A 15,728-nucleotide genomic window follows, 5' to 3' on the forward strand; every position below is an offset into this window, starting at 1 on the left:
TGTAAATACAAACAGGGGAAAATAAATGCACCATGTAGGTATTTATTTCAGACAGTTCCAGGACAATGTAGAAGATTGGCACAGCAACACAACATTCAAAGTTTGAGTAAATAATCATATATTTAAAAAAAAAGATTCATAGACAAAATATAACTTAAACAAACTCATATTTTAGATGTAATGTGCCAGTCCTTGCGAAAGGCACAGGAAGCAAGAACGACGTTTCCTATTTGACACTTTACAACACCAGACACCAGTACGAGGGTTGTGTAGTTCCTCCTCTGAATTAGACAAAAAGCTAGAGTGAAATGTGCTCATGTGCTTCTGGTCTTACCAAGGTAAGTCAATGTCATTATGCCTCCAAAGCAAAGAAAACATCAAGTAAACAACAAAGTAAAGTGCCATCACAACATTTTTTTTTCATACAACTTGTAACCCCAGAAGGGTTTAAGTTCAGCTTCTCACCACACATCTTGTTTCTGCAGCTGAGTCATATCTGTGTCTTAATTGGGAGCCTACGTGTTATTTACTGCTTTTTGAAGTTGACCGCTTGTTCCTTTTTTTAGCAAAACGAGTTCCTTCCATCAAGACTGCTATCAAAAGCTCCTGTTATCTACAACTTTGCCATAAACAGCATTATCCACAGTTTAAAAAAAAAAAAAAGAGCAGAGCACAAAGTGAGGTATGAAGAAATACAGTACATGTTTGATGTGAACATGTAAAAACATTCAACATGCTCACATAAAAGCTATCTCACCTGTATTTTTATGAATGGAATGTGTCTGAATGATTGAATTGTACCATTCCTCGAGCAAAGATATTAACAGGCCGTAACAATATCCTGTTGTCTTTGTAGCATAGTAATGATGTGTGTGTTAGCTTGGAAGTAAACAGATGACAAGTCTACTATTTAAAGTGGTGACAAGCTTGATATACAGCAACAGGTAATCATGACATTACCTCAACATCACCACTTAATATAGTTCAGTGCACCGCGATAGGTTTAACTCCACTAAGCAAGATTTTTAAGCCCAAATGCAGCTGTCTTATTGTCCTAATGTACAAAGCAGAGTGTAATACCACTCACCATATCTTTCCAGATTAAATTCTGTGACTGTGAATCTTCTCTGCCGTATTAGTCGCTCAAGATGATTAGAGATGTTCAAAGCTAAGACAAGACTTTTAATTGACAATAAGGACAACACTGCAGTGTCAAGAATTAATGAGATCAGTTTCTGTATGACAGACTTCACTTTGAATTTTGAGGGTTTTTTTTTATCTTTTTAAACCCAAAAATCTTGCCAACAGCAGTTTTAAAATGTTTTTCCCGTGGCCTAAAAGGAGATGTCACAGCTGTTGGGGTTGTTTTGCTGCCCAGTGCACAAATGAGAACCTAATCACAAAAGCAGACTGCTTCCGGCTTCCTGTCAGTGGGACCATTTCAGACCATTGTGGTAGTTGGCAGAGAGAAATACCATGTTGTGCAAGAGCAGTGACACTTCTGAGTCTGCAAAACAATAAAAAATGTGGCATAGAGAGACATGTAAGTGAGACATAAAGGGATAAGTTTGACATTCTTTAGGTTATACACAGGTTCCTGAAAAGAAGAGGAGTGGAGGAGTTGTATGGCTTCAGCAACCAAACCACAAATTGGCATTGTCCAGCAGTGTTTCTGTTCAATTCTGCCACATTTAAGACTTTTTAAAACCTTTTTAATGCCATATAGAATACAATTTAATACCAGTTTCACAATTAAAATATGACAGTATGATGGAAAATCAGTAGAGATGATATGGAATAAGGTCACAGGAGTGAGGTCTGATGCTGCTCACTGAAAACATCATAACTAACATGAAGATTTATGTAAATTAAAGAATTAAATACCTTCAAAAGCCTTTTTAAAGAAAACTGAATTAAATGTTTTTTGGACCTGCAGATGCTCTGTACACTAAAGTTTTTACAGATTGAACAAATAATAAATGTGTTAATTGGTGAGCTTTGGAGGTGCTAGTAGACAGATTTTGACCTTTGGACAGAGCAAGCCTAGCTGTTTTTTTTTGTTTGTTTTTTTGTTTTCAGTTTTTATGCTAAGCTAAGCTAAGCTAAGCTAACCTGCTGATGGCTGCAGCTTCATATTTAACACACAGTCCAGTGAGACTGGTTTCAATCTTCTCATCTAACTCTAAGCAAGAAAGTAAATTAAAGTTAGACAAAATTGACATGGTTGAAAAATGAAATGAAATACCTTTCAATGAGGAGGACACCTGAAGCCACTGGGATAACCACTCGCGGCACTGGTTGATGCTAAGACAATCAGAATTGAGCCCTCGCACGAAACAAGCCTAGAGAGAGTAAAATTAGTTTGTATTTATTTGCAACACACATCTGACTGAGAAATAAACTTGGTTCATCATATAAATCATACTTGGCTGGTGAAAACACAGATGGCAGAGTGACTGACCTGCCTGAGTTCAGCGTCACTGAGCTGGTGAGGGCCCAGCTTGCTGAGGGCTCGGTCCAGCTGCAGCAGCTCCAGGCCGTGGCTGTTCAGCCGCCGGCCGATGAAGAAACCCGGGAGGCGAGGCGTCAGGAAGAGCAGGGGGCTGATGTGCCTCTGATCGACCGTGAACACAGACAGAAGAGACGGTCTAGTGGTGTTTGGGTTCACAAAGCCCACTCAATACTGACGTGGATGTGAATAAGGAGAGTGGAGGAGTTTTACTGACCATGTGATCAACGCTCATCCTCTTTATGCCCAGAGGGGGGCCAGAAAACAGTCTTCGAACAGCGAGGATTTCAGACACCTTAGGGTTCACTCCACTTTGCACCTGAAAACGCACCAAACGTCAGATCATCCCATTTCCATGCAACCCTGGAAACAGATTCAGCCTGCATTTTACCACGTACAGTAGTAACAAAAACCTCGGACAAAAATATTTGTTTTAAAAGAAAGAAATACAACCCCAGCAGTAAACAGCCCGACTAAGTCAGTACATACTTCCCTTAAGATATCACAGCCTGCAAACACTTGTAGCAGCTAGGAGTCCTTCTATTCTTGTTTTAGGAAGCTTCACCCACTCTTCCTGCAAATCATTTTAAACTGAGGTATTTTTAAGCTGTCCTGCACACACAGCATGTTTTAACTCTACCCACAGATTTTCAGTGAGGTTCATGTCCGGGGACAAAAGCCTCTACTTGAAGTAGTTCACGGTGGATTTCGAGGTCTGCTTTGGATCACTGTCTTGTTGTAGAAGTCAGACACTTTTTACTTTTATTTTTTTGATCAACTGCAGGAAATTTACATCCAGAATTTGTGTTGCTTAGTGGAATACTTCCCTCTGTCTGTAAAATGTTTCCTGTAACACAAACCCAAAGCAGAATATTTCCACCCTCATGCTCGGCAAAGGGGGGAGAGAAGTGCTGACTTAGTGCCCAAACTTTTGCATACAACTGCATACCAGGCTACCAGTCATGGGTAAAAAGACTCGCAAATCAGGTTTGTGAATGCAGTTTCACACAGTTCATCGCTTTATCGAGAGCGATTTCTGCAGTGTTGTCTTTACACTGAGGACTGAGCATTGTGGAGAGGGGAATGATCAAGATTAAGCTGAACGAGCTATCTGTAAATCCATCATTAGCTATTTTCCAACTATTATACTAAACTAGAAGAGTGCAATTTATAGCAGGGATTTAGGGTCAAAATATATGATTTGTTCTATATTACTTGATGTATTTTACTCACAAAAAGTGACACTGCTAGCGCATTTTCTTCATCATATTACACTTACTTTTGCACACAGATCCTTGAAGGCAACTCTGTAGGTGACTGTCTTTGACCTGGTGGCTCGTGTACTCCAGCCCTTTGAGCACTGGCAAGTGGTGCCGGGCCCTGAGCGAATTATACACTCCCCGAAACTCCACCTGCTGCCTGGGAGTCCAGAAGTGAGGGATCAGGAGCTGGCGGGGTAAAAAGTACCTGGCGGTGAACAGGTGGGGATGACAGCAGAGTGAGGAGAGACACACTGGGAGTGATGGGAGTATATGTATCAACAGAGACAGGACAGGAAGGAAGATCCAATACAATGTAGGACACTGTATTATTAAGAGAGTGATTGAACGTCAGTGTTAAAGGGTATCAATAAGATCAGAATGCTTTGCTGAATAAGAATCAAAGGATGCCGACTGAAATGAAAAGATGGTTATTTCACTGTAACTCACATCAAGACAAAAACCAGGTAGTTGGCAAAGGGAGGGAGAGAGATCATCACCAGCGGGACAGCCTTGATCATGTCTCTGCGAAACTGTGAAACAAACGTCAAGTAAGTGAAGCTGCTACAAGATAATAAACATTACAGACCTCAAACCATTCAATTAAGAAAATCACAGGACGCAAATATTGCTCTTCCTCCTGGATTTTAACATCAGTAACACTTTAAATTAATTATTACAACTTGGTATGATTAACAAATAAAACCATAATAAACACAATCAGTGCGTTTATCTCTCACAATATGCAATGGAGGTACTTGTGTCATTTCCCATAAAGCTTGTTAGCTTGTGTCACTAAAAGAACAGTGTTTTATTTATAGCATCTTTTAAATAATTTCAGCAAGTACAGACTTTCACTTTCAACAGCCTCCTTTTTCTTTTTAATGTTTAATTTCAGCCTGATTATCCTGAGTAGACATTAATGATCTAACTATGAAGCTAAGTAGCAGAATCAATTGTTTTAAACATGTAACTATAACTATAAACACTAAAAAAATATATAAAATCAATATATACAAGGTTACAATTAATTATTTTCATCATTAAATAATCATCTTCTTGTTGTTTTCAATTTTTCATTTTGTTTATAAAATGTCCAAAAATAGTGCTGATTACTTTTACAGTTTCTGACTGCCTCAGATGAAATTTTCAAATGTATTTTTTTGTTCTTTATGATGAGGAAAAGTGTCAAATTCTTATATTTGAGAAACTGGAATCAGCAAAGCATATAGGTGGAACTAGCTACTCTAATGGTCCAAACACCCAGTTCAGTGATGTTTACATGTGATGAAGCTCAGTACAGTAAAGACACTCACCTGTCTGAGTTTCTCCATCTCTCTGTAAGGTAAATCCTGGAACTTCACTCCATCAGAGTACATCTTTGCTTTTATCCTCCTCACTTCTTTGGCATCTTGGAACAATAACTTGAATCCTGGATGATTACAGTAATGTTTATGATAATAAAATCATCATTTTGAGGAGACTGACTTACATTACAACAATTACAGTTTAGAAAGATACATGCTTATATTAGCATTGGATATCTCAGAGGTGACTGAGCAGTGGGTTTACCTTCCACAAACGTATGGTAGAGCTGATAAAAGCGGGGAAATCTCCTCTTGAGGAAAGTTTCATATTTTTTATTTGCCCACTGGAGCCTTGAGGAGACATATCGACCGATACCTCGTCTAACTTTGGACGATGTGTAGTGTCTACACAGGGGCAACCTGGAAAATAGAAATTAAATCAGTATAAGAAGAGTATCAGGCATTAATTAGGTTTATGGCATTACCAGCTAAGACTTAGGTTTATGGCTCAAATTTTTAGTCCAGGAAAGACAGCAGGGAGGATTATGGAAGCACCCATATCTCTTACACCACACAACAGTTTTGATTATACTATCCTGGAGGCCAACAGGATCCTCTCTATCCTTCTCATGAGCTGAACTCTCCAAATTCTCGGAGAAGGCACAGGGTCCCATTGTGTACACACAGTTGCAATAAACACTCATTTTCCCTTCTCTCTTAATTAAATTATTAGTGAGCAGCTCCCTGAGAAAAGACAGAAGGGCAGGGAGACACTCAGATAACTGCAGGTTTTCACTGATTATGTTGTTTGTTTGTAAGCATGCAGTTGCCAGGTGTCCATCAATCTCCTTGTAGATGTCTTTATAAAATAGCAGCTCTTCTCAAAATGTGTGTACAACATAATTTTTATAATCCAATATTTATATGTTGGAGGTTAAGTCTGTTTCCATTTAGATAAAATAAGCTTTTAAGCAAGAAGTGAGCAAAAAGCTGTTCATATTAATCCCCGACAGAGATTTTCACACAACCGTGACAAATTATACATTGTTTGAAAACTCTAAGTCTTCTGTTTACATCTCTACATAACATTTTAAGATCCACACATATCTCTGCAACAGCTTTGGACAGCAATGTACCAATGGGCCTTATGCCAAAAAAAGGGGCGAGGCAAAGAAACTGACATTTCTACCACGTTTGTGCCCCTGTGACTTTGGTTCAGTGTCTATCATACTCATTCTGGCATTTTGGTTGGCCGTTTTTAAGGCGTTATCTCTCAAATGAGACCAGTGTTATGACTGTTATAAAAAGGGTAAAGTGTTTTATTTTGGGTACATTATTTTCCGGTTTGAGTACAGTAATAGTGATGTCTGTAAACAAGTTAAAACCGACTAAAATATGCCCTGGTGTTTAAATATATTTAGGTCTAAAAGCCCTGACTAGTATATAATCAACTCCCTTTATTTGAATAAATGTTTCTTATCAAACGTGCAGACCGGTTGCGCTGCTATCCAGAGACAGTCAGCTAGCTTAGCGCGGGTTCAGGTGAGATGTCGGTTAAAGAAAGTGTCAAGTCATGGGCAGGTGAACCGTAAAAAGTTTCAGACATACCTGGACTGACAGGATACGTATTGTGAATAAAGGCCTGTTGTTGTCCTGTTTGTCCTGAGGCCACACAGTCGGACCAAAGACAAACGGCTACACAGGCTCGAACAGGACAACGCCATGTTTGATACGGTGAAGCGCCTCAGAGTTACCGTAATGACGCTCGTATACAGCCAAGCCGAAAGTCGTCGAGTTACCGTAATCACAGGCATAGGTGGCAACTGCACAGGGACCCCCAAACCTCCCGGGGCCGCAAGAACCACAAGCTTACTTCAGTTTGCTCCATGTCATTTTAGTCTACGTAATCTAATTGCAATTTAGAGTGGGAGGCACGAAAAATAAAAAGATCCTATGAGTTATTATGTTAAATATAATGTGACATGTAACAAATAGTGACTTTAAAAAGTAACATTTTATGAATAAAAAGTGACATTATGAAAGTGACATGAAATAAAAAGTTACGGCAATAAAATAACAATGTCTTAAATTTTAAGTTGAACGTGGTAGGTGGATGACAGAACGGTCATTGGCTCAAACAGGGAGTCGCGTGATTTCTCGCGAGAATAAACTGAGGGGCGGAGTCATAATTTCATCGCAGATCTTTCGCTGGTTGGGAGCTGGAAGTGGACAAGAAACAAAGGTTTACAGTGTAATTAACGCTATATTTTATTACAGACTGCGTGGTACTTATTTTAAAAATCGCAAACTTCAAGTATTTGCATTAGAAATATGTAAAATAGCTCCATTCTCCCAGTTAATATTAATAATCGTTTTATAAGCTAGGCTACTCACCAACATTTTTGCTAGAAAACCTGGCTGCGGGCCAACTTTTGTTGTGTGTGTTTGACTAACCTGAAAATATAAGTGTAAGTGTAGTTAAACCTGTATAAAATGTGATTAAGTCATCCAAAAGGTAAACAAGGCCGCTGGCATCGACGATGTTTAACTACAGGAAACATATGACCTGCAGGCGCGGATAAATTGGTGCCAAATCTAACTTTAAACTAGCTTATCGTTTTTCCCAGGCGGCTAATACTACCAATACGCAGAAAACAAAATCACTTCTGGCTTATTTTCCTATGAACGTTCTTTAAAACCATATTTTAAAGACCTTTAGAAATGAGTAGACTGTACCTTTTACAAAGTAGACCAAAAGATCTTGTCTTGATTTTAAATTTTTGTGTTAAAGCCGGACTAAAATCTGTTGGGAAGCAAACACACTTTGATGTAATACAAAATGAGGAACACCTGTTGGATTACCTGCAGAGTTGGAGAGAATCCTGCAGGCTAATGATCTGATTGGTTGTCATGGTTCTGCAGTTTTTGAATCCTGTATGTGCATTTGTATTCCCTACTAACCTTTCATTTGTATCTTTGACCTTCCCAGTTGACCAGTGTGGGTGTCCTTAGTAAGTCCCAGCCCAGAGATGTCGACCACCATCAGATTTGGAACCAGCTCAGGTCCATGCAGGACTTCTAATGGTGCTGAGAGAGCGCAGCTGCCAGAGGAATTTGGTAAAACTAAAGACACACACTTTCCACATTTCCAGCAAGCTCAAGTTATCACATGTTTTAGTAAATATCAGTGGTGTTAAATATGTCTGTTCTTCTGTGTGTGTGTGTGTGTGTGTGTGTGTGTGTGTTTTTTTTTATAGATGAAAAAGGAAACAGTGACCCAGATAAACTTCTGCAGTGCCCTTTTGACAAGAACCACCAGATCCGGTCTTGCCGCTTCCCTTACCACCTTATCAAGTGCAAGAAGGTGAGTTGAGCACTTGTATCATTTGTATCACTGCAGCTAATGTTAGCATTAATAAGTATGGAAAAATGCAGATTTACACTGCATTAAGGTGCAATTTAGGTACACTGAATATGACTTGTCTTACAGTGGCATTTGTGCATTATTTAGACTCAGTTGTTAGTTTATTAGATACACCCAGCAAAAATCAATACATATCCCTCTGAGAATTTCAAACAAATATATTAGAAACACCTCAAGTGACCACAAAGTTGAATTAAAACAGTGTGAGCAAATACTGAACCTTCATGATGGTAGGATTAATTATAAGAATAATGAAAGTATGTTTGCAGTATTTTCTGTGTCTGTCGTTGTTCAGTGCTGTTTATCATGTTGAGATTGAAAGTTGACTCTTAACCTTGGAAAAAGCTGTTGATAAAACAATCTGACCACAAGGTGTTCTGGAGCTTTCAGCTGCACCAGAAAATCTTCCTCAGCAGATGAAGTTGCCCAGTTTGTCATGGAATTGTAAATATTCAAATTTCTAGTTTTCTGTGTAATGTTGATCTTGCAAATAGCAGGTGACTGGTTCATCTTGCCTCAAGTTTTGGTCTAAAAAGAGAGAGAAACAAAAGTCAGTTGCAGATCACAGATATGTAGTTTCATTAACTAAATTGTAACAGACCCTGTGTTACATCCAGTTCAGGAAAAAATGTGAGAAGTTGTCAAAGAAAGAGAGAAAAGGAGAAAGTCCTTTTTCTGTCTCAAGAAAATCAGCATTAAAACATTAAATTCAAGCTTTACTTTCTTTAGAATCCTCTACATTAACAGACCTATCAGCGTGACTGACTGCAAGTTTAACTGTTCACTTAACTGTTCATCTCTCACTGATACAGAATCATCCCAAACTGGCCAGTGAGCTGAAAACCTGCCCTTTTAACGCTCGCCACCTGGTTCCTAAGCATGAGCTGACACACCACACTGAGACCTGTGAGGACAGAATATCTGTGTACTCAGAGGATGGTGAGATTTTCACTGAAACATCTTGTCCTTTTAGACTCTTTAGATTCAGAGTTAATGTGTGTTTACAGTGTTTCTGACTTGAGTTCTGCTCTGTTTACAGGTGGAAGCACAAATGGACATTGTAAATGGCAGGTTCCAGTCAGTACCTGGGTAAACCCAAACATGACTGAGGATTGGGACAAAGGTATGATGAACAACCACAACTTATAATTTATACACACTGGTTTTTGTACAGTTTAAACAAACAACTTGTATAATGTTAAGTTAATGATTTGTTAACTGTGTGTTTTGTTTTGCAGAGGCTGATGATGATGCTACTCCGTTTGTGTGGGGTTTAAACACAGCTTTGAATCAACAGTAAGTGTTTTTTGTTCATCCCTTTTACCACTCATTTATGCATATTGTCTTTTGCTTTCTAACTCTTTATTTTGTCTCGTCTCTCTGCTGCAGACCGGAGAAGAAGCACACCAACAAACTTGGTACAAGTTTTAGAGCACCCAATAGCCTCCCATGGTTGGGATTTGAGTCATAATTGCTTGCGTATATCCAAATAGAAGCCTCATATAGGCTTATTGTGTGTTTGCATAAATATCTTTTTTAAATTTGTTCTTAAAGTCTTTGCCCACTTTGTTTTTAATTTGCACGACTGTATCTCAATTCCCCCCACTGGATATAGGTTGCAGAGATTTTCTTTTTGGTTTCATGATGTGGTAAATAAAATAACCCAAATTCAGCATATGGAGACATTTGAGTGGCATGTACACAATTAACGCCTCTTTTTTCCCCCCCTGTATTGTCTTGCATTTATCCCTGCTACAGTAACACATGGCACTGGTTGAAAATAATGTGCTTGTTATATTAAAGGTGTTTTTGAAATCATTTTGTGTGGTTGGTTATGAAACAGGTTAACCCTACTGTTGCCCTTCGTATTCTGTATACTTTTTTCTTCTTACTATTATTCAAAAACAAAAGATAACTGCTTCAGAATCACGAATGTCATGCACAACAACAAATCCTACTACACACACACACAAAGGCACATTGTCGGCCACCAGGTCACTTTGACCCAGAGGACAACACAAGGGTTAATGAAATTAATCACGTGTGAGCAGTTTGGCTATAATCTGTGATGGGAATGAACAGTGGTGGAAGGAGTACCCTTGAGGAAAAGTAATTTAATGCATTCACTGTTACGTAATACTCCATTACAAGTAAGACTCCTGCATTCAAAGTCTGAATTATCAGATACGGTATATGTACTTTAAATGGAAATGTAAAGCCTGTTATATTATCTGATTGTTGGCACATACGCTTCAGATAATAACAATGTCATTTTCATTTTTCTAATTAAAAGTAGAGAAAAGTTTAGTCCATCTTTAGGATGCTCTTCCCAGGGGAGGAAGCAGCTGTTTAAACATATTACTACTACTATATCCTCCTGAGAACCAAGGGAAAAAAGTGTCTTACAATTTCTGTTTTTTGTGATTTCCTATCTGTTTGGGCCAAAAAAAACACCTTACAATTTAAATTTTTTTAAATATATTTTTTATTTTAATTTCACAGCATGTCCATTGTAGAGGACAACAGGACGATATCTGTGTGAAAATAGAACTAAATTTAGAAAACAAGAAAAAAGGAGCAGATTATATCTTTGGCTTGGAAGGGTAACTCCAAATACTTAAGAAAGATAAAGGTGAACAAAATGTCCATTATAAAGGACATAAATGAATGGGCCGGGTCTCAGGAATTCTACTATGTCATTGCATGGCCACTGGATGGCACTGCTCATCAATTTTTTAACTGAGAGGAAACCTGAAACACTGACTTCATAACTGTCTCTGCCTACTTTCCAGTCCTTTTGAAACGTAATTATTTTTGATTCAATTATCTCCTTGATTCAAGTGGCTCCTCTGATTAGCAGACATATTAATTTACTATGGGCACCTTCTAGGCATTCAGTACAAGATTTGGCTGCTGACATTAGTTTTTTGTGTTGAGAGAATTCCCCAGGTGAAAACTATAGGAGTGCGTTCCAAGTGTAGAGTGTCAGGATAATCCCTGTATGAGGGCAGCCTGCCAGCGCACTCTGTCATATCTAAGTGGCATTATTGATTTCATGTGATGACTGTCTATTTTAGTTGTGGCTATTATTGGAAGTGTTCAGAAGGGGCTCTGTGCTGCCCTGTCACTGTCTGCAAGGATGAGATATGACTCTTCTGGACTGAGTACGTGCAGAACCTCTAGTCTATACCTACCCTCGTATCTATCGAGGAACCACCGCCTCCTCATACATGCACTGTGTATCTGTTACTACCTACTGTATATAGTGTTTACTGAGTGACATGGAGAAACTTGTCTTAGTGTTGATCTGGTAAACTTATCACTGACTCAGCTTAAATGTCATATCATCTCCTTTAAAACCCTAGTCAGTGTTAATTGCTGCCCAGCAGAGCTCACAGCTCCAAGTCATATCAAAGTCTGTTCAAGAAACTGATAGTGGGATCTGATGCTGCCAATTGAACATGACTCAGACTGTGATCGAGGATTTTAAAAAAACCCAAAAGAAACACAGCGTTGAGCCAGTGACATAAATAGCTCCTCAGAGGTTCTCAGATTTCTAAATACTGTGGATGGACTCTGATGTTTCCTGAACATTTTTGAAATATGATTTAACTTGACCTGGAAAAATGGTCAGAAATGTTTTAGTATCCAGTGTTCAGTCTGTTTGTCTCTAACCACACATAAATCAAATTTTTTTAAGCACATGACAGGGAGGTATTTTATGTTTTGCTATGTCCAGTGGTGGAAAAAGTGGAAAAATACCTTTAAACTACAAAACATTTTGAAGTGATTTACATGAAATGCAGCAAGAAGAGATATAAAAGAAACACAAGCACATTAAAAAAGATTTACGTGACTGAAATGAAATAGAAGATGATAATAAAACTTGAAATGCCACACTAAGAACACTGGAAGTCTTGCATTCAAAATTCAACTGAAGTACAGAAGTATTAGCAATCAGATGTATTTACAGTATTAAAAGTACACATTATGAATAGTGTATGAATTTAAGATTGATTCTTACATTATTGGATCATTATTATTGATACAGTAATATGTAAGAGGTACTTCAATTCTAAAAAAACAAAAAACTAAACTAAACTACACTATATACTTTTGGGTATTTTAATCCAAAACCATGCATTATTTTATAAACTGATCATATGTTTTATAGGAAAATCTTAAATACAGCTACTACATAAATATAAAAGGGTAAAAAAAAGTACGATATTTGCCTCTAAAATGCAGTGGAGTAGAAGTATGAAACAGCATAAAATCTAATTATTCAAGCAAAGTACCAGTGCCCCAAAGTCACTTTCCACTTCGTTATCAAAAGTCAAATAGTCTCATCTCAAGTGAGGGTGGTGAGTTTATTCAGTGGAATATGCTGTATTTTTCGACTAAGATGCTAGACCAGATAATTTTCCTCAAAAATCATCTTCTTGTTGCTATTGATCAGTTATAAAACATCATTGATTGAAACCCTTTTCCCCAGTTTGGCTAGCAATCTAATGCCAAATCCATATTTACGCTCCTGACAACCAGCAGCATAAAATGAAACCAAATAGCCCTGGTACATCCTGCACCAGACTGAGTGTCCGGTACAAGACATGGGCAAAGAAAACAACTTGCCAGAACTGGCAGTGTCAGCCACAAGGCCAACTTCTGTCCTTCTCCATGGACTGAAATACTTTTCTAAATATGGTATAGTTGAGGTGGCGTTGACCTATAAGACACTGATTCATTTGTCTACGTTGGTTCAAAGTTTCACTTCATATCTGTGTTTTTTATGACAAATCTTGCAATCACATCACAGCGGTTCTATGGTCGACCACTTTGGTTCAGACTGATGTATCTCAACAACTCTTGGGTGGATTGGCATGAAAATTGGTACAGACATTCATTGTTTCGAGAGGATGAATCTTACTGACTTTGGTGATCCTCTGAGTTTTCCTCTAGCACCACCAGCAGATCAAAATTGTTACTGTCTAGTACTTTGATTTATGAGGATAAAAATCTTAAGTATAGCTGTTAAATAAATGTATTTGGGAAAAGGTACAATATTTGCCTCTAAAATGAAGTGGAGTATAAAGTAAAATAAAATGGAAATACTCAAATAAAGTACCGGTTCTAGTTTAATAATAATACTAAACTTTTTAGCCATGCTAGCGCAGTGCAATGGATAGCAGTGCTAGTTTGTCAGTTGGTCTGCTACTTGAGACTGAAATATCTCAACTAATAGAGGATGGATTGACATGAAAATTGGTACAGACAGTCATGGTTTCCAGAGAATTAATCATATTGACTTTGGTGATTCCCTGACTTTCCGTCTAGTGCCATCAGGAGATCAAAGTTGTTATTGTACAGCACTTTGATTTACGTTTTTACCCTCAAAAACTAAGCACTACAATACCTTTAAGCTTGTTTGACCTCTTTTAATTGGTTTCTAAGGATCCTTGTAATGAGAATATTCAGCAGTATCATAAGCAGTATAAATTGACATCTCTAAAGATGCATTTGATCCCAGTTGGTCATGTGAAAGTTCATAGCCAACTTAGTCTCCAGCCTCACCTTATGGCATGAAATTATATTTAAGTTAAAATTCAGTTGCCTGCTTCTGATTTGGCAAATTTCTCAGGACACTCTTAAGATTCTGGTTCACTTGTCACACAGCAAAGAGTTTATGTGACTCTGCTGGTCTCATTGAGATGTGACCCTTATGAAACTCTTCATGCTGGACACTGCAAACAAGTTTCAGGCACGCATCCCTGGGCTTGTCGTCTGCAAGTGAAACCAAAGCCCCTCTGTCGGTCTTGTTTTTATAATTGTGACATTCTCATGTTCTCACAGACATAAGAGGCCTGCACAATGTGTGGTGGACAGTTTGTGCTCTGGAGCTGGCCCCTAATCCTGTAACTCTGTCTGAAGCTTGTGATCCTCTATTATCACTGGCATTTCAGACTCCAGCTCAAGCACGCTGCATTCAAGTTCCTCTCGCTTTCCCCAGTTTCCACTGCGGCAGGTTTTCTAGATCATGAGAGGACTGTCTTATCTGCGCTATCGTTATCAGTGTAACATCACCCACATAGGTTCTGTAATCAGAGTGATGCTGACTTTATCCAATTGCTCTTGTTGCATAAGTTCTACATTTGAAAGGTTATGAAGTCCTCCAACTGGAATATTAAGTTACATTATAACACCAGACAGAGAATTTCAGAATCTGTAACTCAAGAGAAGCATAAGACCAGCTGGTTGCTGCTACAGATAATTTAGCTGTATGTTACTTCTAAATTCAGTCTATTCTCAGTGTTTGATATGACACAGGATCAGATCGGAATCACTCACAGGCCAAGTGCAATAAATCTGCAGGTATTTGTCTTGGTGACACTGATGCATATTGGTGGAACCACATCCAGGCCGACACCACAGTGTACATTACAGCGTGGCAGAAGCCGATGATAGATGTGGAGCGAATGACTCATTAAGATCCAGTGTACTGTTTGGTAATCACGCCGGACAGAATGAAATGTGTGAAGATAAATAAAGATCAGAGAGTTTATAATTAGTATATTGTACCCATGTAAAATACAGGACTCGCTGAATACTGCGCATGATCCGTACTGGTACCAGTTTATGACAAGACAGTCTTTTTTAATGGATTTCTAAGTTGTAAATTATGCTTTATTATTGGCTAATAAATCATTTACTAATAATTTATAGGTCAGATACAAGCCATTAATAACAACAATTTTAGAGATGCTAAGTTTATCCTCATGTTACTTGCTTACAGTCATCAGGAGGACTCTTCCAATGTACTGTTACTAGAAAGATATTCCCTTACTTGGTGTTTTGATGATGGTAGTGAAGTGACACGTCAGTCCAAAATCTCCCATATGATTCAGAGTTTTCATCAAACCAGTCACTGACCTCTTGCAGCTTTGGGGACCTCAGTGATAGATTGTCTTTGCTTTTATATTCCTGCTGACTTTGCCTGTTCAGGACTATTATTGTGGATCACAGAGGGCCACGTGATTTTAACAGGTGCACCTGATTCCCCACTTATTTTTCAGGTTCTTAAATTTGTTACCCATCTGCACCTCAACAAGTACTGGATGGATTGCTGTGAAATTCTGTAGAGACATTCATGGTCTCCAGAGGATAGGTGGGTCCTAATGACTTTAGTCTTCCCCTGACTTTTCTTCTAGCGCCACCATTGGGTCAACATTTTT

The 15,728-nt window shown here is 38.4% G+C and overlaps 2 protein-coding genes across 3 annotated transcripts; one reads left to right on the forward strand and one right to left on the reverse strand.

Moving 5' to 3' along the window:
- Positions 1–26: 26 nt before the first annotated feature.
- Positions 27–6,849, reverse strand: letmd1 (LETM1 domain containing 1). Its single transcript, XM_018677493.2, is given in 10 exon segments — positions 27–1,507; positions 2,246–2,342; positions 2,462–2,614; positions 2,727–2,828; positions 3,789–3,818; positions 3,820–3,976; positions 4,219–4,301; positions 5,085–5,200; positions 5,341–5,495; positions 6,684–6,849. Coding segments are annotated over 10 exon segments (1,089 nt in total). The 5' UTR covers positions 6,800–6,849; the 3' UTR covers positions 27–1,427.
- Positions 6,850–7,219: 370 nt separating this feature from the next.
- zgc:56699 (uncharacterized protein LOC405758 homolog) lies at positions 7,220–10,317 on the forward strand. 2 transcript variants are annotated; one of them, XM_018677796.2, is made up of 7 exons: positions 7,220–7,317; positions 8,065–8,192; positions 8,333–8,439; positions 9,312–9,438; positions 9,539–9,622; positions 9,738–9,795; positions 9,889–10,317. In XM_018677796.2, exons 2-7 carry the CDS (start codon positions 8,105–8,107, stop codon positions 9,968–9,970), a joined length of 546 nt encoding a protein of 181 aa, XP_018533312.1. In that variant the 5' UTR covers positions 7,220–7,317; positions 8,065–8,104; the 3' UTR covers positions 9,971–10,317. The 2 variants fall into 2 exon arrangements, with proteins under 2 accessions (XP_018533312.1, XP_018533241.1); XM_018677725.1 differs by having other exon boundaries at positions 7,230–7,326.
- The last annotated feature ends 5,411 nt before the right edge of the window (positions 10,318–15,728 follow it).

Source organism: Lates calcarifer, linkage group LG6, assembly GCF_001640805.2.
Source record: "Lates calcarifer isolate ASB-BC8 linkage group LG6, TLL_Latcal_v3, whole genome shotgun sequence".
Lineage (NCBI taxonomy): Eukaryota > Metazoa > Chordata > Actinopteri > Centropomidae > Lates > Lates calcarifer.